Raw genomic sequence first — 26,162 nt, 5'->3', positions numbered from 1 at the left:
TCCAAGCCTGTGGGCTATAATGCCTGTCTAGACCACATGGCCGTGCATGACGACCGCAAGAGTGAAGGGCGCACGAGAAAAAAAAAACAATTGCGCAACTCTGCTTATTTGGGAAACAATTAAAAAGAAATATGCATACCCTGAAGCGTCAGATGCTACGGATATATGCCGAGGGGAAGCTTCGGTGTGAGGCTGTCGTATTTTGCGAAAACGCTGTCTTCGGAGTTTTGATGTGTCCTATCGCTGGTAGCTCAGCAATGTGCCTCTCTATTTGGTCACCTTTAGCATTGCAATCTTTATCTAAAGGTTGCGGGTTACAGCATCGCGTAATGTGCTATCTACGCCTTCGCTTCGCTAATTGCCGCATGCATAAGGAGCGCCAAATATTAATCATGATACGTGGGTTCCATGTATCGCAATGATACGCGAACGTTTGTGATTACGTGACCATGCCGTCATTGTTGTCCCTTTGTTTAAAAAAACACACAAAGGCAGTGTAAAGTGAACGTTTTCTTCTCTTTTTTTCGTAATGCTAGCACACTCTGGTGCAACCGCTGCTATGGCGTCGTCCAGCTTCACTTTCTAAGGCATACAGTGTCATACTATGTATTTCTGAAGCAAAAGTTTGTGTTCGTGACGCCTTCCCCTCTCCATAACTTTTTTAGAACCCCCCGCGAGATATATCAATCGGATCATAATCAGCTACTCTCTTCAGACTAGGCTGCAACATTACAGAATTCTCCCACTTGGCCAAGATTTACTTGCCGCGCTTCTCATCATCATCATCAACAACAAGTTTCTTTAATGCTACTTTATTCACTCCGGAATTTCTTTTTGGAGCTTCATTTTGTATAAGCAGTTTCGCTGCAGAATCCCATTCGGCAACACTGCTTGTCGTGATATCACCGTCTTCATCTGGCTTCTCTATTGGCATCTCCGCTCCAGATTTCCTCATTTTATCTGCTTGTCAAAGATTGTTTGATGCAGTATTCATAATCATCTGCTTTCTTCATTCTCAGCTTCCTCACTCCAAAATTAATTTCTGCAACTGTAATTGGTACTCAGAGGCCCAGTGCAATACCTCATTGGACAAGATTTCCTCATTTTATCTGCTTGTCAAAGATTGTTTGATGCAGTATTCATAATCATCTGCTTTCTTCATTCTCAGCTTCCTCACTCCAAAATTAATTTCTGCAACTGTAATTGGTACTCAGAGGCCCAGTGCAATACCTCATTGGACAAGATTGCTTGCTTCATTGATCATCATCAGTTACTTTCTTCATTCGTCTCTTCTCCATTCCAGAGTTTTCTTAAACCTCGTTGAGTAGGTAGAATCCAGCTGCAGCGCCTCAGTGGGTTACACTGCATGCTGCATTGATCAGATCGTGATCGTCATCTACTTTCATCCGCCTCGCCTCTCCACTCCGGAGTATTCTTGTGCAACATCAGTGGGAAAAATTGCCTGGCACGTCCGTCATCATCATGATCTGCCTTCTTCGGTCTTGGCGCCAATGTTTCACATAGTGGAGCGTGCAGTGAAAGAAAACGAAGAAGAACGCAGCGCGGTTCGCGGAGTCGAGCTCCGCGAGACAGAAGAGGCATTCGACTGCGGCTGCGGCAGAGCGTACGGGCAGCGGCTGCGGGCCACCCGGGGTCTCCGGTCAAGGCGGAGGTCAAGGCACGGTACGTCGAGACCGGGGCCCGGAGAACGTCATGGCGGAGCCAGCGGAGCCGGTGGAGCCAGTGGTGCCGGTGGAGCCAGTGGTGCCAGTGGAGCCAGTGGAGGCAGCGAAGCCGGCGGCGGCAGCGGAGCCGGCAGTGCCAACAAAGCCAGCGGTGGCAGCGGAACCGGTGGCAGCAGCGAAGCCTGCAGCAGCAGTGGAGTCACCGACGACAGTGAAGCCCGTGGCAGCAGCGGCAGCAGTGGTGCCGGCGGAGGCGGCGCCGGTTGCGTCACCGCCCGACGATGACGCCGCCAGCGGCACGCCAGAACGCCAGAAGTGGGGCAACAAGGTGGAGTTCATCCTCTCCTGCATCGGCATGTCCGTGGGCCTGGGCAACATCTGGCGATTCCCGTACATGGCCTACGCCAACGGTGGAGGTGAGAAAACCTGACGCAAGTTTCTTGCCTTCGCTTAGCACATATCCATGCTGCTTGTGGATCTTGTGCACGTTCAAGCGGGTAAAAAAATTCATGATAGTGTCATACTTTACTAGAAATCCTTACTGATTTTAGCTGTGAATCACGAACCCCAGAAAGATAAGCGATTAAAGAAAAATTCAAGGGTGTTGTTATTCTGCCAGCTGCCAGCAAGATCACTCGAAAAATGTTTTGCCGGCAGTTCGCGGAAATTAGCACTGCTTGTGCGCGCCGATTATGACAGTGAAAGTTTGTGCAAATACTGAGCGCAAACACCTCATTATTTATTTTCTTTGGCGGCGTCTCCAGGACACAAAATGGACGACGGGGATGTTATATCCTCAGTTGCAGCATCGGTTTGTTTTGACCGCCAACGCCGCACCGCGCCCAATCTTGTAAGCGTACTCTGCTGTGTTCCCTTTCCCCTCTTTGGAAATAAACGCCAGTGTTTGTTTGCTCCCCGAAGCAAGAAGTCGCACTTCGCACTTCTTTTCTGCGGTGCTTTGCGCCCCGGCCGTTAGGCCTCACGCCGTAGGTCCCACTTCCGGCCGCCCCGTCGAGGCATTACAACAGGGAACACCAAGGTTGGAACCCAAACTGGTCCGTGGGTTGGAGGCTCACCGAGGCCTCCGCGAGCTGGGGGTGTACATGATCGATTGTCTGCGACAGCGGGCCGCCGATCTTAAATGCGAACGCCAACCCCGAGCATATATTCTGGCCTCGGCGGCCCCCAACCTACGAGCCGCCAATGTTCCAGTCCAGCTTTGATAACCCCGCTGCCCCTTTCGTCATCTGGAGATCCTGTGCCGCCCACTTTATTATTTCAGGCACCTTTCTGAGGCCTCCGCTTGCCGGCATTATTTCCGCGTGCTAAACAATTTCGTAGCACCAAATCACACTAGGTGCAAAGCAGGTCGGTTCCACCTAAGGACACTATAGGGACAAGCTGGCCGGTACACCTTCCCAGCTCTGTCCTACTGCCGGTGAAACAGCCACTTTCCCATCATTTAATTATATCTGTTGGTGCTTCACAGTTTAACACAAACAGTATCAGATCAGTTGATTTTTGCGTTGCTTACTGTCGTTGGCGCGCAGTTTTATTAGTTATTTTCCGCACGGGATCTTCCGAATTTGATGAAAGGGAAAGTTGGCAACATGTCACTAAATCCCACCATTCTTTATAACAACACTTTCTTTTTCCTTTACGTATTTAAAGCCACCTTGTTTATATCTGTTTAACTCACAAGACTAATCTTCCAGCTTTCCTTGATAGGACATGACCAACGCCATTTGATTCGCTCGACACACGCGCTAGCATTGCGTTCAGCGGGACTGTGTCCTCACGAGGCGATTTCGAAAGTGCTATTCTTTACGGAGTTTGCAACTTGGCTCTTTTATACCCCGAGCCACATGATCGCAAGAAGAAATGACATTAGTCCCCCAGTGTCGTATACATTGATAACATTCGCACGATGCAATGGCTTTAAATCTTATTCCGACTTGGTTCACAGTGCGTTCACACAATTCATTGGGTCGTCGAATGCGCGCGTTAAGCTCCAACCATACGTACACGTTCTAACGCGTCCGCACGCGCCACGCTCAGTCGACGTTGCGTCACGCCCTACGGAGGAAGAGGGCGCCCACCCAAACGACGCACTCGTTGCCGCGCGTCGCCACGCGTTTCGTCACGGCTGCGCAGTGTTGCTAGGTTGCCATGTTCGAGGCAGGCTAGCTTTCGCGTAACGGTCACGTTAAGCAATATTTTAAAAATGGTAATAAAACACAATACGCGTTAACTTAAAATAAGGTTTCCTACTTAAAAAAAGGATAGTGCAGGACTCCTAATTGTCAGTGAGCTCAACTGCGACTTAATACGAGTATTATGAACCCAGTGAAACCTGATCACTCGCGTGCTACGTGCCCTGCACGTGCTGCATCCTGAGCCAGGTCTCGGACTTCGCCATATTTCATTTTTAATGCAGCCGTTACGGTTGAAGCGGCTGCCATCATCAGCTACCAAATTGCGCGCGGAACGCCGATCCCAACGCACGCAGCTTGCTCGGGCTTGCCTGCACGTCGGTCCGGAGTCGATGCAGAGTCGTTCCAGAAGTCATGCTGCTTCGTCATGGTCACGTGAATCGCGTCGGGCGGATGATGCGGGCGGCAGCTTTTGGCGCTGGCGCAAAAATCCTAGCAGTGCTAGGTCTCGACGCCGCCACGCGTCGACACGCGATGCAGCGTCTGCGCCTGACGCCGTACGCGCCTAGACGCGGTAAGGCGCGTGTGGCCGCGTTCCAACGCGTACGTCTGGTTGGGGCTTTAGCTCCCAGTGTTTATCTTTAGAACGCCGATACATTTCACCGAAAGGTTGCAGACGGCCATCTCAAAACTGTTACTGGTCTCGCCGTTGATACTTGTATATTTCTTCTCACCATTCCCTGCTTTGGGTGCACCTTAAAGAACCCTAGCTCGTCAAAATTATCCCGAAGCCCCTCACGACAGCGTTCCTCGTAACGCACTGACAGGCTTCAATATAGATATTTGCGCTAAAATAGTTGATAACGAGTTCTTTGGAGAAAAACATTATTTAATACGTATGCTGGCATTACGGCACAAAATCCTCATGTCCGTCACTGCTATGCATCTTGGTAATGAAAAATTATTCTTTCATCTCGAGTGATTTGTTCTTAACACGTGAAGGCACCTGTTGAAATAACCTGTTCCTTTATCATTCGGCTTTCGTAGTGCGAAGGTATCGTCTCTCAAGGTTGGATGGAGTTTTATGCTTTGACCTGTGACGTTACACCTCGGGTATAACACGAGCTACAAAGATACAGAACCACGCTGTTCAGCCGACGCGACTGATACTATAGCCCGCAACTACCGCACGAATGCGACACTTCCAAAAATAACAGCGAAATAAAAATGCCTTCAGCGTATAGTTAGCGTCCCACTTTATGCCAACGACCTGATCACATTGCTTGTATTTATACGATGTTTATCGCATTTCAGCGAGATACAAGTAATAAGCAGTTTTTAACAAGAAATGCTACCTTACGGCAAGTGAACTTGTTTTCGTCAGGGCACCCTGACGAAAACACTGACTCCAGCCACATTACTTGTTCAAGCACTGTTGATCAATTAAAGCCTCCATGTTCCTGTATACTTCTGTCTTCTTCAACAATACATAGTTGCTTCAGTGGTTTGCATATTGTTTAAACATTCCCATATCGTTTATCCTAAACAGCACGATCTCGGTAAAACGTTTCCCAACCAAATTGAGCTTGTATCAACCCGTCGCCAAGCCACGAATTGGAACCAATCTTGAAACTCGTGTGCGTAGACGTCCCAGATATTGAACAGCACTGTCAACTCTGCACAGAGCGGCTATAAAGAAAGCAAAAGTAAATCAGACTACCACTGGCCAAGTATTCTTTATCAGCCCATTGTCGTTGTCAGCCGCCTTCCTGATTCCCTACACCATCCTGATGATCACCGTCGGCAAGCCCATGTACTACCTCGAGCTCGTGCTGGGACAGTTTCAGAGCCTGGGGCAGACGCACGCATTCAACTGCTTCCCGCTCAGCAAAGGTGAGTGGGCTGACAGCGACGTCTTGGTGATACCTTGGCATCCTTGCGTTGAGAATCGTGGCCTGTCAGTCTAGGTGCACCCTCAAGCTATTTGCAATACCGATGCTAAGTGCCTGAGAATAAGTCATCAGATCACCTTGTTGTGTTAATGTTAGCGGACAGTTAAATTTTATAGTCTTTGTGACTGTTGGTTCTTCTTCATCGTCATCATTATCGGCCTATTCAATCAGCCTATTCAGCCTGCAGGATGAAGGCCTCCCACAGCGATCTCCAATTGCATGTCTTGCGCCAACCGATTCCCAGATTACGCCTGCAAATTTCCTAATCTCTTCTCACCCCTTAATTCTCTGCCGTTCTTGACTGCGCTTCCCTTCCCTTGACGGCCTTTTTGTAACTGCAACAGACCACCGGTTATCTGCCCTATGCATTACATGGCCAGCCCACCTTCATTCTTCTTTTTTTTTTTATGACACCTAGAACACCGACTACCCCTGTTTCCTCTCCAATACATGCCGCTGTTTTGCTGGCTCTCTGCGTTACGCCATTTAAGTTAGGGTTTCTATGTTAGCCCTTAGTCTGAGTTGTTGAATGGTCGTAGTCTGGTATAGTACGGACACCCTTCCGGCTCAACAGTTTTGCCGTGTATAAATCATGCTCGTTAGTGACTGACCCATTTATTGCTTCACACAGTGAGGACCGCGACCGCACAGCAGTGCTTCTTCATCCCATCCCATTTCTTTCATTCTTATTAGCGAGCACGCAGATTCGGAAAATTGCAGGAAATAACTTCATGCTGGCTGCCGTTGAAGCAGCTGGCAATAAGCCCCGATGAAGGAGGAAGGGCGCGCGTACTGGTGGCTTTCTGTACAACGACAGTTTAGCATTATGTCGCACTATGTCGTCACCAACATTGTTGTTCTTAACAACGTGTTCCAATATCCTTGTTGACATTTTTACCGGTGAGTCATATACGCTGCTGTAAATCTGCCCTAAATCCTGAACCGTTCGAAATCGAATTTATCATAGCGTTTACGGTATGCTAAATCTACTCTACATGGGTGGTCTACTAAACGTAATTGCTATTTATTAATGCTAACGATCATTTGGTAGATAGCTATGCTATGCAGCAGGGCTGCACTGCTAAATTTACGGTTATTATACATAGAATCACGCTGTACGACTATCCCGTCACGCTATGGGGCTATCCCATCACACTATGGGGTCATCACATCACGCTATTGTGCTATACCATCACCTAGCTATAGGGCTATCCCTGTTTGTCGTCGTCGTTCGCCCAATCGCAGGCGTGGGCGTGTGCATGACGTACGCGTGCTTCTTCATCTGCCTGTACTTCAACATCCTGCTCGCGTACGCCATGGTCTACATGGTGCACTCGTTCAAGTCGCCGCTTCCGTGGAGCAAGTGCGAGCCCGAATGGGCCGACAGCAACTGCTTTGTCCGGGACACCGACATCAGCTGCCGAACGATAGAACATGACCTGTACAGAGTGTGAGCATACCCTACGCATACATATAGTGCAGTTGCAATAGCTGGAGGTTTGGCAAAGACAAAGGGCGCGTATAGTGAAAGGAAGGTTCCTGGTTTGCACGTTACTACTTGGTGCACATTAAACGCACATCACGGCATCATTTACCCAACCAAAAGTATGACTTAAAGCTGTGAGCACCTGTTCTGCGTCATAACAGAGTTAAGGTATTTGGGGGTCTAACGTGCCGAAACTTGTTCGTGTAATCTGTGAAGGACTGCGCTGCTAATGGTTTCGGATAACATTTGAAAACATGGGAGTCCTTAACTGGTAAAGGTGTTATATGTGACGAGAAACAACGGCGACAAGAAAACACACATTGCGGCAGGACAGGCTCTGTGTTTATTGTTTCAATCTCATTTCTTTTTTTTTTCGCGGCACAGTACTTTAATAGTATGTCTGGCGAATTAGATCATGCAAAAGCTTTGCAACTTCGTAAAGGACCATTAAACAAAAAAATTTTTGCCTGTTTTGGTAAATTACCTTTCTACAATACCAAAACCGTCACTATCACCGCCAGAAGGCGCTTGGTAAGCACAAAAAGGTAGCTTGGGGGCGCGACCAACCACCCTGCTTCAAAGGATACGCTCATAGCATCCATCCATTCATCCAAGGCGCGAAAGCGATAGGCGGGCGGCGACGCCGCCTTGAAGTTCCCGCGCCGCCCGGCAGTGACGTCGTGAATTTCGATGGCATCTGCTAGGCCCTAGTTAACTCTTGAATGGCAAGAAATAGGCTATATTGCACTATGCGGGAACCAATGACGGAACACGGCAGCTTTCTGGAACCTTTGCTGAACCAACTCAGTCCAAATACGAAAAATCTGCACTGAAATCCGGGATGTCCCACTGACGTATACCGGCGTAGAGATTCGGGCGCGAAATTGAACTTTGATCCTTATTTTCTCTTCTAATAATCAACCTATTATCGCAAAATAAATGTCAATAGAGTTTTCAAACAATACTTTATCAGTCTACTGATTTACTGTTTTGATTTGGTGTCCCTTTCAAGTACATCTGAATCCAAGTGTACACGAACGTTTTTGCCCACCAGCTTCCTCGAAATACGGCCTCCGCGGCGGTGATTTGATCCTGCGACCATTTTATCAGAATTGAAACGCCACACCACCACGGCGCCCAGTGGCGCAGGCTAACACTCCCAGGGCTAGTTCCAGTGCACATAAGTACACCAGATAATGGTCGAATCGATGGCCGTCGCAGTATCGCAATCGATAGTACAACGAACGCGTAATGAGGAGGCTGTGGGTTCAGCGCCGACCGGTGACAAGTTATATTTTCGGCCACTTCCATTTTCTTTCTATTTTCCCATTATTTTCTACATTTCAATTTGAACCGCCGCTAATGACCCCTAAGCTATCCTTGGCTTCATTTCCTTCTGGCGTTATACATATTGAGGTCAGATGAATATCCCGGAAATTAGTCAAAATATGTGAACACCGCTGGAACTAGCATCTTTAGGACACTAATATGACTCAAGAACTTAAAGTGAGAACGTTGCCACCTTATACACCACAGGAGTGATAGACATGCACGGTCCCGTATATGGAACAAGTGGTCCTTTTGTATCCGCACAGGGGATCACGCCAGTCCGACTGGTCAACGACAGGGAAATTCCGAATGCTGAACGAGAGAGTCCGGGTTTGAACCCCGGCCGCCGTGACCGAGTTTTGGATGGCGGCCGGCTGCAGAAAGACTCGTGTATATTTACATTTCGGGGCGCCTTCAACAAGATGAACAAAATTTACGCAGAGCACTCTACAAGTGCACCCCTCATAGCCTACCTGTAGAAGGTCATCATCATCGTCACGTTCAAATTCAAGTTTATTCTGCATCAACATTACAGAGAAGTGCACACATTACTGGTAATTGACGTCCCCTTCATCTGCTAGGAGTTCGTTCACTGACGTGTTTTAGTTATGTCTAGTTTTCTTTTTCTTTTCACAATGATCAGTACTGCATGGATCGTTCACTAGCATTATTGTTAAGAGGCCCGATGAAGTCGTTAACTTGCGCCAGTATTGCACATGTACCTTCAAGGGCTGCTATAACCGGGAACATTCTTATCGTGGGAGTCCAGGGATCACGTGGAGCCCAATGCGGTGTTTTTCTGCTGAGAGTGAGTTTTTAGGTTGAATTTCTGGCCGCGGCTGCCGCGTTTCGTGAGGAACAGTGCGTGATTCTTGGGGGTTTGTGAAAAAGGGGTTGAAATTGTTCCTGAGCCCTTCACTAGGGGAGGCCTCTTCCCGCCCCTACTTGCTGCGGTAAAGCTAGGGAAACGATGGAGTATGTTTTATTAGAATGTGAAGATATCTATCCTGTGGTCGATTTAGGCACCACAAGCCTCCTTGAAGCCCTTGGGTTCAGCGAGCGCATGTAGAAAGTTAACATGTCCGCAATAGAGATTAGTAAGAGGTGATTGGAAAATTGGTGAAAGAAATACAGGGAAACGACAGAAAAACGGAGAAGTACAATAGCAAAGTTCACAATAGGGGGTGAGAAATTTGATTATGGGAATTTATGGTGGGTTTTGTTTTTCTTTTCTTTCTTTCTTTTTTTCTTTTTTAACCTAGGTAGGACATTAGGCAGTATAATAGCAAGAGCTTAGTGGCGCAACCCACCGCGCCGTTCCAAAGGCGACGTTCATAACATCGATCCATCTATCCATCCATTTTGCTTTGAGATGTTAAACCCCAATCAATCGCTCAATCACGCAATCAATCAGTCAGCCCAGTCGCCTAGACTGGTCTGTTCTCGTCTAGTCTAGTCTTGTCAGTCAGTCTGTCTGCCAGTTCATGCAGTCAGTTCGTGCAGTCAGTCAGTCTAGCCGAATCAGTCAAATATCTCCATGATTTCAACGAAAGCGCACGTGTGGCACAGGCTTTACTTTGTTGCGAGTTTACATCGAATACGAGAAATAATTTATTCATTTAGGAGCACGCAGCATGCTTACGCGGCTAATTGCCATGCTAGAGTTGCGCAAGCATTGAACAATCCTGCTTTCCCCCTGCAGCTTCGGCTCCGTGAATGAGCAGACAAACACCTCGGTGATATTGCACCACAAAGGCATCGAGTTCTACGTGCCCCGCGATGTCTACTTGAACCTGACACGGGGCTGCACCAACGCCACGCAGACGGCGGCCGAGCAGTTTTTTTAGTGAGTCACCACTGTTGCTGCCAATAATAATGTGTTTCTATCCAATAAAAACTATATTAGTTAAGTCGATATCGATCAGTCGGTGCTCATTATTCAGAAAATGAAAGCTTTGTATTCGCGTACACGCAGGCTGATGCTCTAAGCTCATATGGCAGCTGTGTGGGGACATGTTAAAAATATAATTGGCCGTCAGTGTAAAATCGTGAGCACAACGATGTTTCACGCTTTGTATAGGTTTATTTGGCAGTAGGGTGGAGAAACGAAAGTAAGAAAAAAAGCATTTGATACCACAAGGTGACGTAATGAACGCTAGTACGATTGCCCGGTTACGAGTCGGTGTCTTGTATCATCAACGGCCCCATGAATTATTGGTTGATGTTTGTGTTTTCTCGTTCTCATTTAATTAACGTTCATAGTACACACTTGCACGAAAGCACGAGCGAAAACTTTCCAAAAATAGCTTCCGGCTCAATTAAGTGCGGAAATGTTTGAATGTTATTTGGTGTTTCTTGGTGAAAACCGAGAAAATTTTAAGACTGTAATTAAGCACAATGTGTAAGAGGATTACTCCGGTTTCCCTTCTATACGAACAGTGATCTTCACCCGTGGCTATAAGCAGGCGCACAGTATGTCAGGCGCGGTCCAAAAGAACGTTGAAGTTCGGCAGTGAGCAGCATTCAAAATTTCTACAAATACAAACTCTAGTTCTGCTTTAAACAAACAAAAAAAAAGAAACCATATTTCTCATCGAGACGCTTATTGGCGACTATGTATCCTCAATAGTGCTTCTTTCACCATTAAAAAAATATCTCAGGATCAACAAAAGAGCGTGAAATTATATTTTAAAACAAAAGCAAACAGCCGAACATTTTTTGTTGTTCTATTTGCAACACGGGACATGCTGTTGTGTTTCCGTCAGAACTTTTCCCAGTGCTGTTTCACTCGGTGCCCTAACAACGAACTCACTTTTGTCTTCGTAACAGTGGTGGTCCTTTCCTCAGTATGGCCAGTTCTCTCATGACTGGTTGAAAAATTTCGCAGTCGTCAGAAGCAATATCATCCCTCTCTTCTTTTATTGCTGTCATAGTCTGTTGGGCTTTATGTGGTTGTGATTTGCGAAAAAGCGGGTCCCTCTGTTCTCGTTGCTCTTCTCGTTCATTACATAACGAGGGTCTCGTATCCGGCAGCATTGATGCCTCCAGGTAACACACGAGAGTTCATTGGCCAATTTCCCTCATCCAAGTTCACGTAGCACATGACGCCTTGCGGCAGAAAGGATGTTCTACATCCGCCGCCAAGGCCGTGAGGGGTGGTGCTGGCTAACTCACCCGGGTTTACAAATGCATCAATACCCAACGAAATGGACTGGAAAATGGCGCCGTGGTAGCTCTATTGGTAATGGCATCGCACGCGTACTGTGAAGACATGTGTTCGTAACCAACCTACGGCGAGTTGTACTTTCGTCCATTTGCATTTTCACTATTTACAATTTCTACATTTCAAATAAATCGACAACTAATTCCCCCTGTGTTTTCCTTGTTGTCATAGTCTGTTGGCTTTGTGTCTTCGTGATTTACGAAGGAGCGGATCCCTCAGTTTACTCTTTCTCATGTCGTTAATTACTGTAGTTATGAGGCAACAAAACTGCTTGTCCAGTAGCATGTCAGTTCTGTTTTGTCTTTATTGTATCCCGCAGCAAGAGCGTGCTGAACATCAGCAGCGGCATTGGCGAGCCAGGAAAGATCAAACTTGACCTCACTATCAGCCTCTTCTTCGCCTGGGTCTTCGTCTGCATAGCCCTGCTCAAAGGCATCAAGACATCGGGAAAGGTACGCGCGGCAGATCTAAAGGCATCCATTTTTTCAATGTTGGTGCTTGTACTATGTGTGCATTGAACTTCCGGTTGTGCAAGTTGACCGGCACGTATGGCCGGACGTACGCTAGAAGTGTTCAGACAGTTAATTAAACCTGATTCCGAGTGTACTTGAGAGCGTTCCATGTGAAAACGAATAGCAGACGATGCCCTTAATGCCGCAGAAATCCGGGTCGCGTACGTTATTTTTCGCGATGAAGAAATTCTCCTGTCGTGTCGATAGATCGTGGCCCCGCCTTCAAGACGAGATATCAGGCTTACGACTGAGAATCTTAGCGACAGAACCTGCTTTGTCATGTAAGGTTGTGCTGCTGAAGTCCCAGTAGCTGCAACAAGATTTCATTCCCCGTATAGCGGAGGAAACGCACGCCAACATGCTGCAAGAAATTATACCTCTACGACAGAAAATGTGTACATGCGTGTTTGTGTGAAGGGGGTTGCGGGGAGGGCCTGAACATGACGGCAGTACTTCTTATACCCGAAGAACTGAGTGACAAATATTTACTCAGGCGATTGCAAGGCATCCTTCCATCCCCTTCTGCAAAGGAATCACTGGAGAAGGAATTTGGTGCACAACAAATTTCAAAAGAAAACGAGGAGCGCACAAATGTCATGAACTGTTTTTTTTTTCTTCAGTTCGGTGCTCACCATGCCAATGCGCACCCTTGTTTGTGTTCTCCGCGCTCGACTCCTCCTCTACAGCAGGCTACAAAATGCGGTCGCCATGCGTGCGCTGCTGTGATCTGGCGCAGGGGCTTTCTTCATTTCCTCTGGAGGATTAGTACTTTCGAAATTGAAGTGTTTTCTGTGCGATTGCCGGATCGTTCAAGCAGCTTCTCCAGAACGACCACTGAAATTATCCAATGGCTGCAATTTTCTTTATTCTCGCTTCGCGCAGATCGTATACTTCACCGCCCCTGCACCCTACTTCATTTTAACCGTGCTCCTGATCCGAGGCCTCACCCTCCCTGGAGCAGGCACGGGCATCGCCTATCTGTTCATCCCAGACTGGGAGAAGGTGTTATCCGGCTTCGTAAGTAGCTCCGTTAAATATAGGCAGTCTAAGGCGCACAGGGGCGGTTTGATATGAGTGGGAGCACCCAATTTGTAATTTGCAGCACCACTTGACCGAACTTGACAAACAGTGCACTTGACCGAACTCGAAGGTACTGACTGTTTTTTGTTGTTGTTTTTTCTTCTACACACATCGAGACAACGATGAGGCATAATAATGGCAAAAGAATAATTGCGCGTGATTTGCCGAGTAGCGCAGGCTTATCATATTCTGGGCCAGGTCTTGATCTAAGGTGTTTGAAATGACGAAATGACATAGATGACAACCAAAATGAGGAGAGACACTGCGTTGACGAGAGCTCTTGTCAAACCCTTTTGCGGGCACAGCGGTGAGAAATTTGAACCGAGAGACGAATTTTGATAACCTCCGTGGTCCGTAGAGCAGGCTGGCACGGCAAAGAAACGCTCGCCTTGATGACGTTTCACCTTTGCTCAAGTGACTGCCCAATCTGCACGGCGTCTCGCAGGTATGGCAGCAAGCGTGCCAGCAGATTTTCTACTCGCTTGGTGCCTCGATGGGCACCATCATATGCCTGGGTAGCTTCAACGACTTCCGCAACGACCTCCGCCGGTGAGCAACACCGCATCGTTGAACTACACTGGCTTGCTGATGAAAATGTGGACATCAGTAACATACGGTCACAAAAGGCACCAGAATTGCCTTGTAATTGTGCGAGCTAAGACCGAATCCCAACTCCGGGAAATGCTTCTTTTTTTATTTTTTAGAACACTCACAAATGCCAGGTAACATCTTTTAAGGTGATCTATTTCTGCTTTTGTGACATCTTTAACATGTGAATCTTATGTCGCCATCGTGACAATGATCCCTTGGTAGGTGGCAGCTTGTTAAAGTGCTTAGTTTCTGTGCACACGCCCCCAGCCGCTTCTGGTTCTTTAGCTTGAGAGCAGTTGCACCAAGCTTACACACATCCTACGCTGTGTCGATACCGATTGCCTATAAACGATAACTGCGTAGTGTGGAATATGTCCTCTTCACGAGCTTGTGTAACGTGACATATGTTATCTATAGAGACCGCATGACAGCCACTAGAAGGAACATGCCAGTAGCGTCTTTCACCCAACTAGCATTGGAGACGGGTGCTCATTTTTCTGTCAATCCCAATAAGACAAATTTCACAACAAGATAGTCCCCTTGCCGAAACGTTGGCTCCAGTGAGTCTTCCTTTGTTCGCCCACTTTGTAACGTCTCATTGTTTAGCGATGCTAGCTCTGCTGAGCTTCGGAACGCCAGGTACTTAAGCTGCGACAGAAACCGGCGACAAATGTCTTGTCATTCGTGAACTGGCTTAGCAACATTTGACATATAATGTGCCCGCTGGCTTCCCGTATGCCCCCTCAGAGACATCATGATCATCACGATGGCCGACTTCTTCACGAGCATATCGGGCGCCCTGGTTGTGTTCGCCGTGCTGGGCAACATGGCCCACAACCTGGACCTGCCTATAGCCAGCGTCGCCGAGAAAGGTTAGTCAATGTTGTCGAACGTATTTGGAAAGGGATAAACTACATTTGAGATGCGAAAATGAGGAAATGTTTCCAAATCTTTTGAATATTCGCTAGCTGAAGAACATATTATATATTGTGGGGTTTTATGTGCCAAAACTACGGTAAGATTATGAAGCGCGTCGTAGTGAGGGACTCCGGAATAATTTCGACCCCCTGTGGTTATTTAACGTGCATCTAAATCTAAATACGCAGGTGTTTTCGCATATCGCCCCCATCGGAATGCCGCCGCCGTGGCCGGGATTTGATCCCGAGACCTCTTGCTTAGCAGCCCAACACCACGGCGGGTACTAGCTGAGGAATACTGAAGGGAATCGATCGGTGGCACTCTAACGTGCAAGTCACTTTCAAAAAAAAGCGGCTGTAAAGATCTCCAAACGCTTTGCAGTTAGAACGCTACTAAAACAGGGCCGTGAATTTAAGGGCGCCACTTTCCTGGATGCCCGTCACAAATTATGTGCCGTGACCAGATAATTTGTCGTGCTTTCTAGACTTTCTAGAAGATTAAAATGTCCGGAAGTGGCGCTGGCGGCACAGAGCCATGCTTGCCGCGCATTCTGACTCCGAAGACGCAGGCACTAAAATATATAAAGACGGTAGTGACGTACGTAGCTTATCAAAAGCTTGAAGTCAAAGAAAGACTCATACTGTGCTAACAAAAACAGCTTGTGTTGTCGCGCTAAACATACATATCTATCATTTTAGTGCTGCTGAATTCAGCAAGCCACACTAGCTAGCCCGAATAAGCTTTGGTCAAGAACCAACAAACCAAATAGCCTAAACAACTAACTTAACCGAAAGGTCTTGGTTTGAGATCAGGCAACGCGTTGACGTTGTTTGAGGCCGTGTGTTGTCGCTCGATGTAGGTCCTCGTCATTGGATCGGTAATAAACTTCTCAGCATTACGGACCAACTAGCCCTAACTATCCTCGGTTTAGGTCCAACTAAGTTTACCAACTAACATAACTAACTAGCCTTGGTCTGAGATCGGGCGATGCGTGCTTTCGATATTAAAGACCTTTAGCTTGTCCGCTGTTCCGCCTATTCTGGGGTGGTGCAGCTGCCTGGTGGTGTAGAGATCCACCAGACAAACACAGAGCTAAACTTGCAGTAACCTACTATGTTCTGCTTCGTTGCTGGTGCAAATTTTCGCCAGCGGCGTAATTGTGAACACGATTACGCCACTGTCGAAAATTTACGACCCAGCTAAGAAGAATATAGTAATTGGCTCTCTGTGTATCCGGTTGAGCTTTGCACCGCCAGCTGGCGCCACCAATCTGGCCACTCACGTTTACGCCCCCACTCATCCGGCAAACCGCCTGCGCTTGCCGGATTACCGGATGCACTAAAATTCTCTATTATAGGCCATGGCGGGAATCGGAATTCCGGCGTTGATCTGGTACTACAGTTTGAGAAACAGGGCGTTAAGCTAACCTCGTCCGTGTGCTGTAACTGCCTCCAGGACACGGCCTGGCCTTCGTGGCGTACCCCGAGGCAGCCAGCCTGATCCCGGGCTCCAACCTGTGGGCCTTCGCCTTCTTCCTCATGCTACTCCTGCTCGCAGTTGACAGCCAGGTAACTTATTCTCGAGGCGTCGCAAGTGACCATCTCGGTCGTCCTTGCAAGAATGACGCGCAAGGCGAGAAACGTGGACGACGCGTCTTCGTGAAGGCATCAGCAATAATTTTATTGTGCGCTTTAACCCGATAACGTTCAGGGCTCCACGTTGCAGAAAATCCGGTGTCGGCGTCAGCGTCCGGTGCCGGCCTCCCTATTATGCATACGCCGTGCCTTGCTATATGACATGTGGTATATGCAGGTTATATTGTCACACCACACTTCACCCGCCGTGGTTGCTCAGTGGCTATGGTGTTAGGCTGCTGAGCTCGAGGTCGCAGGATCGAATCCCGGCCACGGCGGCCACATTTCGATGGGGGCGCAATGCGAAAACACCCGTGTACTTGGATAAATCTTCTCAAACTGAAATATTGAAAGTGCGAAACACAAAAAAAATTAAATTGTGGGGTTTTACGTGCCGAAACGACTTTCTGATTATGAGGCACGCCGTAGTGGAGGACTCCGGAAATTTCGGCCAGCTGGGGTTCTTTAACGTGCACCTAAATCTAAGTACACGGGTGTTTTCGCATTCCGCCCCCATCGAAATGCGGCCGCCGTGGCGGGGATTCGATCCCGCGACCTTGTGCTCAGCAGCCTAACACCATAGCCACTGAGCAACGACGGCCGGTGAAAGTGCGAAACAGTAACCGAAACCTGAAGATAATGTAATTTTCTGGAGCGGCTGGCTTTGCACTACCTCCGGGATTGGCCCACGCTGGAGGCCGCGTTTCTACCAGAAAGCTCGCCTTCGTGCATAACGTTCGCCGCCAGCGTTTACGGCTGCGCGAGCTGCTGTTGCCGGGAAGCGCTAGAAGCAGCCCGGGTTCTTTGAATGCTATCGCGTTCCACTCTTAAAGGAGAAGCTTAAGCGTCCTAAAAGCTTTTTCTACGCTCTGAGCACGAGGTCGCGGGATCGAATCCCGGCCGCGGCGGCCGCATTTCGATGGGGGCGAAATGCGAAAACACCCGTGTGCTTAGATTTAGGTGCACGTTAAAGAACCCCAGGTGGTCAAAATTTCCGGAGTCCTCCACTACGGCGTGCCTCATAATCAGAAAGTGGTTTTGGCACGTAAAACCCCGAATATTATTATTTATTATTATTTTTCTACGCTCCCCACGATACCCCGAGAAATGGGCCCTCGGACATTGCGGCTCAATGGGTCTAGTCTGGTGGATGGGAAAGACTAGCGCAGGTGCAAAAGCGAAATATTGTGCTGACGAGACACTGAGACTCTGGTTATTGTTCAATGACGGAAGTTTTGGTACTGCTCGGTCTGGTTCTTGATCGTCGCAACACATCTACTTATAATCATGATGAATCATAATCGTGATGACTACGCCTGGACCACTTGTATTTATTACCAGTCACAACCTTTCAGGATGGCTGCCTTTGTCCCGAAATTTTCTGCCATTTTTTAATGTTAGACTATTGTTCTTTCCTGTCACATTTTTTTCACTGCTTTTCTAATGTGAAAGATACAAACAGGAAGCACTGGATAAACTTGGTTAGAATCCCGATTGCCGCCAGTGACCTTGAAACCTAGTTTCTTCCAACGCATTCCAGGATTAAGCTTAACTGTTTTCAATATATATTCTGTCCTTATAAACGTACAGGTCGACATATCATTTCAATCTTTTTTTTTTTTTTGTCGCCTAGTTTAGATAGGCCTGCGATCGCCGTCGCCTACACATATACGAAAAATATCGTCCCAGTTCTCGAAAATTCAAAAGTATCTATGCGACAAGCGCCGAGAATGAATACTGCTTGAACAGCGCGAAGTCAGCTGTGCAGAATTCAACCAACCAAAGCCATGAAAGCTAAAGCCGGTACATGAACTCGGGAAACAAACGCTTGTTCTTTTCTTCGTGCTGTAAAAGTCGGAGTTGTTTTCGTGCGTTTATTTCTTTGTTGACAGAAGATGGTGACAATTCAGCTCCCCCCCCCCCTTTTTTTTTTTGTCTAACATGATTCAAGTTCGCCATGTTCGAGTCGTTCTTGGTGCCCCTCAAGGACGAGTTCAAATTTCTCAGGAAGTACCCGGCCACAATTGCCATCGTGTCTTCAGGCATCAGCTTCCTTCTGGGCATATCCATGACGACGCAGGTAAGCTGACGATGCAGCGCTCCTTCTTAAGAGACGCTTTACCGAGCGGCTACTTCTAATATAGAACTTGCCACGCACTTCACATGCTACCTACGGGTACTCCCATGCTCGCAGACCTCGCGCAACAAGAAAAAAACTGAGTTTGCGTCTCGCTATATCGTGCTATTTAGCTTATCACAGCGCCAACTACGCTGGAACTGTGCTATTTGGCATGGCGTTTACCTTCGGCGCATCTCTCCCTACTTAGCATTAACCTCTGGCCCACCGATATCGCTTGTCACGCGCACCCTGACACACCTCCAACGTCTTCAGCATGCCTCGACACAGATACGAAAGTATTGCTACGAAAGTGCCCGAAGTATTAACCCCAACTACCTTACTCACAGGGCGGTTTGTACGTGCTCAACCTAATCGACACGTACATCGGTGGCATGATCCTGCCCATTATCGCCGTCATGGAGCTTTACACCGTGTGCTGGTTCTACGGTGAGTGTCAAACCTTTGCGCGGCCTTAGTAACCTTATGATGGCAGAGAGCACTTGTTGACAAGTGCCTTTTATTAAGGCACGCAGTCCGCAATTATTTCTCAATCACGCAAAAAGAAGAAAGGCGCGTGAAGTGCTTTTTTGTTTTGTGCTTTCTCGATTTACGTCAAGTGTCCGCGGAATATTTGTTCGCTGATGTTAGCTTTTAGGCATTTCTGAGCATAATGAGTAATGATGCGAGAAATTCTGATCGCTTCTCCGCACGAGCAAGTTTGCCCACTCAAGTTTTATGTTTCTTCCTGCAGCGGGCGTGGTATTATATAATCAAACTTTCCTTTCTTTTTCTTTACATTTATATGGTTGTGGTGTCAGCTGTCTGAGTGAGTTAACATTTCTATTAATCATCAATATTGTAGTACTAATAACAATGCATATTTGAGGCATGTAAGTGTCATTAGGATACCTTAAGCAGGAGACTGGAGGGAAGGGGGAGGTCAATAAGCGATGCAGGCAATGGTGGTGATGACAGTGACACCAACGTGGATGATGATAATGTTGATGATAATGTTTGTCAGTCCACATCCGCATCACCGCTTCTTTGTCATCAAATCTCGGTAGCAAACTTCGCGCCTGTTTTTAGCTTGCAGGTGTGCATTTCGCGGGGGCGTGTCGCCGAACGTTGGGTGCCTAAACGTTCGAAATTAAAAAAAAAAATCAAATCAATCTCATTCTTTGAATAACCGCAGGCCCACGAAGAATCTCCCTAGACGTTGAGTACATGCTGGGCTCTCCTCCTGGTTTCTTCCTGAAAACGTGCTGGGTGGCTATCTGCCCATTCGCGCTAACGGTAAGAACAAACCGACACATCACCGTGCTCTTCTGTGCCCTTGACGTGTCTCCTTTTCTTCTTCACAGCGGTGCTAAAAACGACCGTGAGGAATAACGTGAGGTTAAGCTATGTTAGTCCGTTAGGTTTCTACAATAGCAAAAATGCCACTCCTACCGTGAAAGGAGGCTTGGAATAGTGCTGGCCATATGCTCAATTTTAAGTCTCGTGTTTTTACAACGGAGCTGTATATGGTCTACCCTCCCGTACATTCGTAAGTGTCCGTGCCTCAAAACTCCCGCGCCCTCTATGATGAGGCGGAGCAAACTAGTTAGGCATGTGCTGACACCTGGCGTAGCAAGAGGAAAGCTAGGAAGCGGGCAGCGAGTAGCAGCGAGCATCGTACCCGAGAGGCTTAAGCGGCGGGCTCGGTAAGAAGACGGGTGCCGCGAAGCGGAGACTTCGGTAAAGCTACGCAGGGACCACGCCAGTAAATTGGACGAGCACTAGGGCGCGTATGCTAAATTTCAGATGGGCTTTCTGGACACACATAGATTCATTTGTGCAGTGTGCGAGAGAGTGTCGTTCGAGAACGATTTAATAGTATTTGGTAACGTTCGAGATGTCGCGAAGCTTAACGAGGCCCCTTGACGAAACATTGGCTTCGAGCTGTTGCCCTGGCGAACGCAGGCGCCATTGTCGAAACTATGGTTCCAGGCTGAGCTAGACTTCTCTTCTTTATTCTTTATTCAGCGATTTATGCAACGCCACAGTACCTAAGAGCGTTGCAGCGGGAGATTATGGGCAACAAAAAGAATGCATGTTCATTAAGACAGTTCATTTGCTCTTCGGTCGACCTGCTGTTTACAAATCAAACGAAAAAGGAGTTAACCTACATGTACCTCTTCGTTTCGTACACTAGGATATTGCAGTCATGATCATTACGTCTTGAGATATGGTGAGGTTCCTTTAGAAAAGTTCCTTTGGTAATTGCAGCGTGGCAAATTAAGTATGGAAGCTTCAGTCTGTTTTCTGTGTCGGGCGGAAGGCGATTGTTTCCCAACAAATCTCACCTTTCAATGACGAGCAGCTCTCTCTCTCTCCTTTCCTACCGCCACACAAGATTGACCTGGCAGCTCGGTTTTGCATTTGATCTGGAGCGGTAATGGTGGCAACTTCGACAGTAAATTCAAGGCCTTGGCACGACCTTGCTTTCCCACTGTTAATTCACCACCTTATCGCGACTCGCTTGTCTCGTTATAAATATACCAAGCGCGATCGTTGCAAAGAAACTCAAGTTACGCACCTTTCGGCGCGACGCTTCCAGATCATCGTGGCCCGCTCCATCATGACGCACGGCCGTACTTCAGAGAGGGGCGTCCTCTACCCTCTATGGGCGGACATCGTTGGCGGCCTCTTCGTGCTACTTGGCCTGGCGCAAGTTCCCATTTTCGCCTACATCTACGCCAAGAAGATGAACTTTGTACGTGAAGCGACAATGAGCGCTTTTTTTTTTTGATAAACGGTAGCTGTGCATTGGATGAAATAAATGTGTAACCTAGATCAAACACGCCAAATTTCAATAGCTGACTTAATGTTCTGCGAATGGCCTGCTTTGCTCTTAGCTTTTCATTAGAGAACCACGATATTGTCCAATGGAGCCCGAGAAGTCTAGTAGAATGAACTTGCCATCGGAAAGGCGCCTACTCCAGTCGCAATCACGCCCTAGGACAGACAGGATACTTATTATAGTACTCATAGTCAACTGCCGTATTGTCTGATGAAGTACGAGAAGTCTAGTAGATGGAGCTGAACATGCGAAAGGCGGGTATGCCCCCCCCCCCCAAAAAAAGAAAAGAAAGGTGTCGCTAGCGCGCACTTTCTTCTTAAGGTGGACAGAAGAGAGAGGCTACAAAGATTTAACGCTACGCTCAGAAGCCTGAGCATAGTTTAAAAAGAGTCTGGCAGGTGCATTCAATGAGAGCACGTCCGACGACGGAAGATTGTGGAGCACGCAATGCCATAAAGCTTTTTCTCAAGATGTAACCCCAACTCCTTAGCCTTCATGGGCAAAGTGGGGTGGTCACGCGGGTAAGAAAACACTCGCATATGTTACTCATTCAGCGGTTGTGTGTTGGCTGCGAAGAAATTTCCCCGCTGCCACTGGTATACTCTGAAAGCCTTGGCGGCCGGAATCGCAAAATGCCCAAGGTCAAAATGCCGCAGTAAATGCAGTAGGAAATCTTTCTGAGCGAATAATGGTGTGAGCAGTTGGTTGAACATTATTGTTGTAAAGGCGGTGCACTTCTGGTGACATGGAGAAACACCGAAAGAAAACCAGAGCTCGGGTTTTTCTCGTGTGGTACTCGTCCATGTATATCCACAAGAGCGCCGCCTTCACAACGTCTAAAAATATCTGATTATTCAAGTGCCCACAAGAAGCAAGGCATTGATAAAGAATAGAGGACGAAGACAAATAGAAGATTTGTTTGTTGCACAGCTAACACGTATTACATTTGATTGGTTGAAGCGTATACACGTGCAAACGGTCAAACTGACGGGAAATTACATTTACTGCGAAGCACTGAGGTTCTGGGAAACAAGTGTGTAAATATGTTTGCCTGTTGGAGAACGAGCAAGCTGACAAGTTTAAATTGTCTTTCCATCTAGTACAGAGCGCCGCCGCAGAATTTCCGAACACTGCATTTGACTAACTCCCAACATCTGTGATAATGATTCGGCAGAAGCGTCAATGATTAATTGAAGAAAGGAAAATTAACGGTCTAATAGCATTCCTAAACTTTAATGCGCTTCAACCAGGTCATTCCTGTGCACCATAGAGTGCTGCGATGTTTCTAGAAGGATAGCCAGCATTCTAGAGTGCTTTCGACGTCCGACTTTGGAATCCCCTTATACGAGTATATTGGGACCAGGAATGGAACAGATCGCGAGTGCACCTGGCAAACTGATTTACGCATTCTTCCCCCCACGGCTGATTGCGCGCATGCGTCCATTACCGGTCCAGGACTGGGCGAAGTGCCTGAAGCCAGCGCACGACTGGGGTCCCCAGGACCCTGACTTGTACGTCAACTACATCCGCTTCGTTCGGCGACGAGGCATCGACAGGAGCGTCTCCGAGGCACAGGTCGCCCGGGTCGAAGCCGAGGAAGACGTCCCCTTAGCCTCCACCCAGGTCCTGATCAGCCCGTCGGCCGCCTCGCCTAGGGCGGCTTCCCACGAGTCCCTCCTGCCGTTCTCGTCCGGAACCAGGTCGGAACCGCTGCTGCCGCCGTCGGTCTTCCGGAACGTGTTCATCATGGGCATGCCCTCGAAGCCCGAGGTTCCCACCGAGGACGAGGTCAGCGTGGTCACCGCCACGGGCACGCCCAAAGTCGACCCCACCAAGAAAGAGAGCCAAAACCCCAAGGCGTAGAGATTGGACATGTGACTCTTCGTGTCGAGGACGTCGCCGGCGCGAGAGCGTTGTCGCTCTCGCGGCCACGTCGTCGCGGACTCAAAGCGGGACTTTGAAATCCATTAATAAATACCCGCGAGGCTCAGCGAGCCCACGGCTCCGTTCTAGGATGCCACCCTTGATTTTTCACTTTCCTGTTGTCCTAGCTTTCACTGCGGCAGGGGTTTAAGAGCTGCCCGTGAACGGCCGGGCCTTGTTGTCGAATTCTGCCATGTTGGCGGTTTGAGCCAATCGGAGAGGATGTAGCCGCCGTGCGAGCCAACCAAAAACAACAAATTATCAAACTAGACAACAATATAGCGGAATTCGACGAGTGTCCAGAATCGCATCGTATAGGTCTGCAAACCGAGCAGAGCCCACGATCCTCCGTAGTGCATGTACATCGACCACCGAGGTAACTTTCAGAAACGCTGCTGGGGGGCGGTGAGGCTCCTGGCGGTTTTGACGGACGCGCTCGTGACCCTCACAGGTGGTCGCTTCACCTTCACCAGCTATGAAACATTGAGCTTAGACAAAGCAAGTGCCATGACGTTGTTTCTCTGCAATGCTACACGAATTACGCTGCCCTACACGTGTGCCGAGCGGCGCCGTGAAACGCGTTCATCGCCGAGACGCGCGCGGCATAAATTGTGAGAAAAATAATTTACAATCGCTTAAGTATCCTTACGTGATTTGAATGAGAAAGCATGAGGTCCAATTTATCACCTCAAACTTAAAGTCTACCTTAATCTACCCTAATCCATTGTGATCCACCTTAATCAGATTAATCCACCTTAATTCTTTCCATGCACCTTAACCTAATTTTGGGAGTGGGCCAGGTCGGTTTGTTTTGGTTGTGGACGACGGCGTCCGACGCCGCGGCTGTTCACTGTGGGATTTTTCAGTGAGAGCTGCAGCAACTCCAGCGCCGGGAACGTGACGTCATCACTTGGTCACGTGGTTTTCTTGCCATCGGATATTAATAACGCCGGACGCCGGGGTTTTTTTTTTTCGATTCATGGAGCTTATAATGCTTTTGCATCATTACCGCTCCGCATCTGGTACCTTGGCTGCTGAATACGCGTTTTCGGTTGACAGGCACTTCCAGATTCAAGCAACTCCTAATGAATAAAGGTTTGATATCTCGAAAGGTATATAGGGTCATTTGATTCACCTCAGACCAAAGAAGACGTGCACTGACGCAATGCATTAACGCGAGAACGTTAAGGAGCCCGTGTCACAGGGAATTCCTGCGTCCCGCGTCGGCGTTGGACGTCGCTTCGGCGAAATTACCCAACCACTTCTCTACCACCAAAGTTCTCCATACCTTGCCTTTCCTTCTTTACAAAGTTATTCCTCGGAATTTTAATAGCAGCCCACAAACAACTGTAATGGCAAAAAAAAAAAAAACACCGACAACGCACGTTCTTTATGTAAGCTCTTCTCAGGCTGAAATATTAATAGTGCGAACCAATAAGGAGATCGACCCACGCAAGAGGCCGCATGTCTACCATTAAGCTCGCATTCATGCATAGTGTTCGCAGCCAGCGTTTCCAGGTAAACGTTGCGGTTCCATAAGCTGTAGTTGCCGGGAAGCATGAAAAGCAGTCAGGGGTCTTTGAATGCCATCGCGTTCATCTCTTAAAGGTGAAGCTTAAGCGTCCTCCAAATTTTTTTCCAAGTCTACCGATTTCTCTGTTAAGAACTCACAAACACGTTTTTTTTTTTTTTTTGCGGAAGTGCCATTGTTATAAATTCGCACAGCAACATACCCGCCCGCGCATGTGCATTGGTGGATCAAAAATAAATTCGAATAATGTGGTCCGAGAGCGCTGCCGCGTTCTCTACAAATATGTTTTGAAATGTACGCGTGTGGACAGTATCTCTCCTAAGGACTTAGGGCCTAACCTTTCGGAACTGTCCGTTAGAGCGCGTGACAATGCTCTCAAACCGCATGCTCCGGCGTTCGCAATCCCCTTGTACGTGAACAAAATGAGTGTCCTAAATTTTGTTCGGGTGAAAACCGGCATCGCGACATCTCGCAGCATATAAAATGTCGTTATGACCGGAATCGGCTCCGTTGCTAATTGCGGCGGACTTGTCATCACCGGTTGCGTAATCGGAGCCGCAGATGGGGAGAGAAATATATGCACGAGGGATAAATACCTCGCTATCTATTCAAAACCACACGCTCTATACGGAGTATCTTTGTCGCACAACAATTACCGCCTTCAATCACTTTCACATCCCGTTTCGTCTTCAACGCTGCGCACCCTATACTTTCATGTCGAGAATCATATCAGAGAGAGAGATAGATAGAGAGAGAGAGAGCTTAAGAGAGGCTTAGAGAGAGTTTAAAGAGAGTTTAGAGAGGCTTAAGAGAGCTTAGAGAGACCAAGAAGCGAGGCGTTCCAAGACGGATCTGTTTGTTCAGTGTGCATGCCAGGCCGCAAAGGTCTAGCGTTAAAAAAATATGCAGATGCACTTGCAGTAGCATCCCACGATGGTCCCATAATCCCCATTTTACCTACGTCAGCTTTCATTACTGCGGCGCGATTCAGAAAATATACTACTGCAAGTAACTCTGCGCAATAATTGTAGTCAATATCTGATTTCTCGCGACTCAATTTTCCTTGGAGCAGCAAATGGTGCTCCACCAGAAAAATCGAAGTAACAATTACGAAAGGAAGTGTGTCAGATAGTACATGACTACATCATTGCGACTGGGAGACTCTCGTGTTAAGCACATTTTTC

At 47.9% G+C, this 26,162-nt stretch overlaps 1 protein-coding gene across 1 annotated transcript; it reads left to right on the top strand.

The window, feature by feature from the left end:
- Positions 1 to 1,463: 1,463 nt before the first annotated feature.
- Positions 1,464 to 23,539, top strand: LOC142559506 (sodium-dependent proline transporter-like). Its single transcript, XM_075671095.1, has 14 exons — positions 1,464 to 2,101; positions 5,600 to 5,731; positions 7,036 to 7,240; positions 10,308 to 10,451; positions 12,148 to 12,280; positions 13,223 to 13,357; positions 13,866 to 13,969; positions 14,759 to 14,883; positions 16,385 to 16,497; positions 18,515 to 18,643; positions 19,030 to 19,129; positions 19,875 to 19,975; positions 21,282 to 21,437; positions 22,980 to 23,539. The coding sequence occupies exons 1-14, from the start codon at positions 1,714 to 1,716 to the stop codon at positions 23,385 to 23,387; spliced, it is 2,373 nt and encodes a 790-aa protein (XP_075527210.1). The 5' UTR covers positions 1,464 to 1,713; the 3' UTR covers positions 23,388 to 23,539.
- Positions 23,540 to 26,162: the final 2,623 nt, after the last annotated feature.

Source organism: Dermacentor variabilis, chromosome 10 (assembly GCF_050947875.1).
Source record: "Dermacentor variabilis isolate Ectoservices chromosome 10, ASM5094787v1, whole genome shotgun sequence".
Taxonomy (NCBI): Eukaryota; Metazoa; Arthropoda; class Arachnida; order Ixodida; family Ixodidae; genus Dermacentor; species Dermacentor variabilis.
This window is presented reverse-complemented; position numbering and strand designations above follow the sequence as displayed.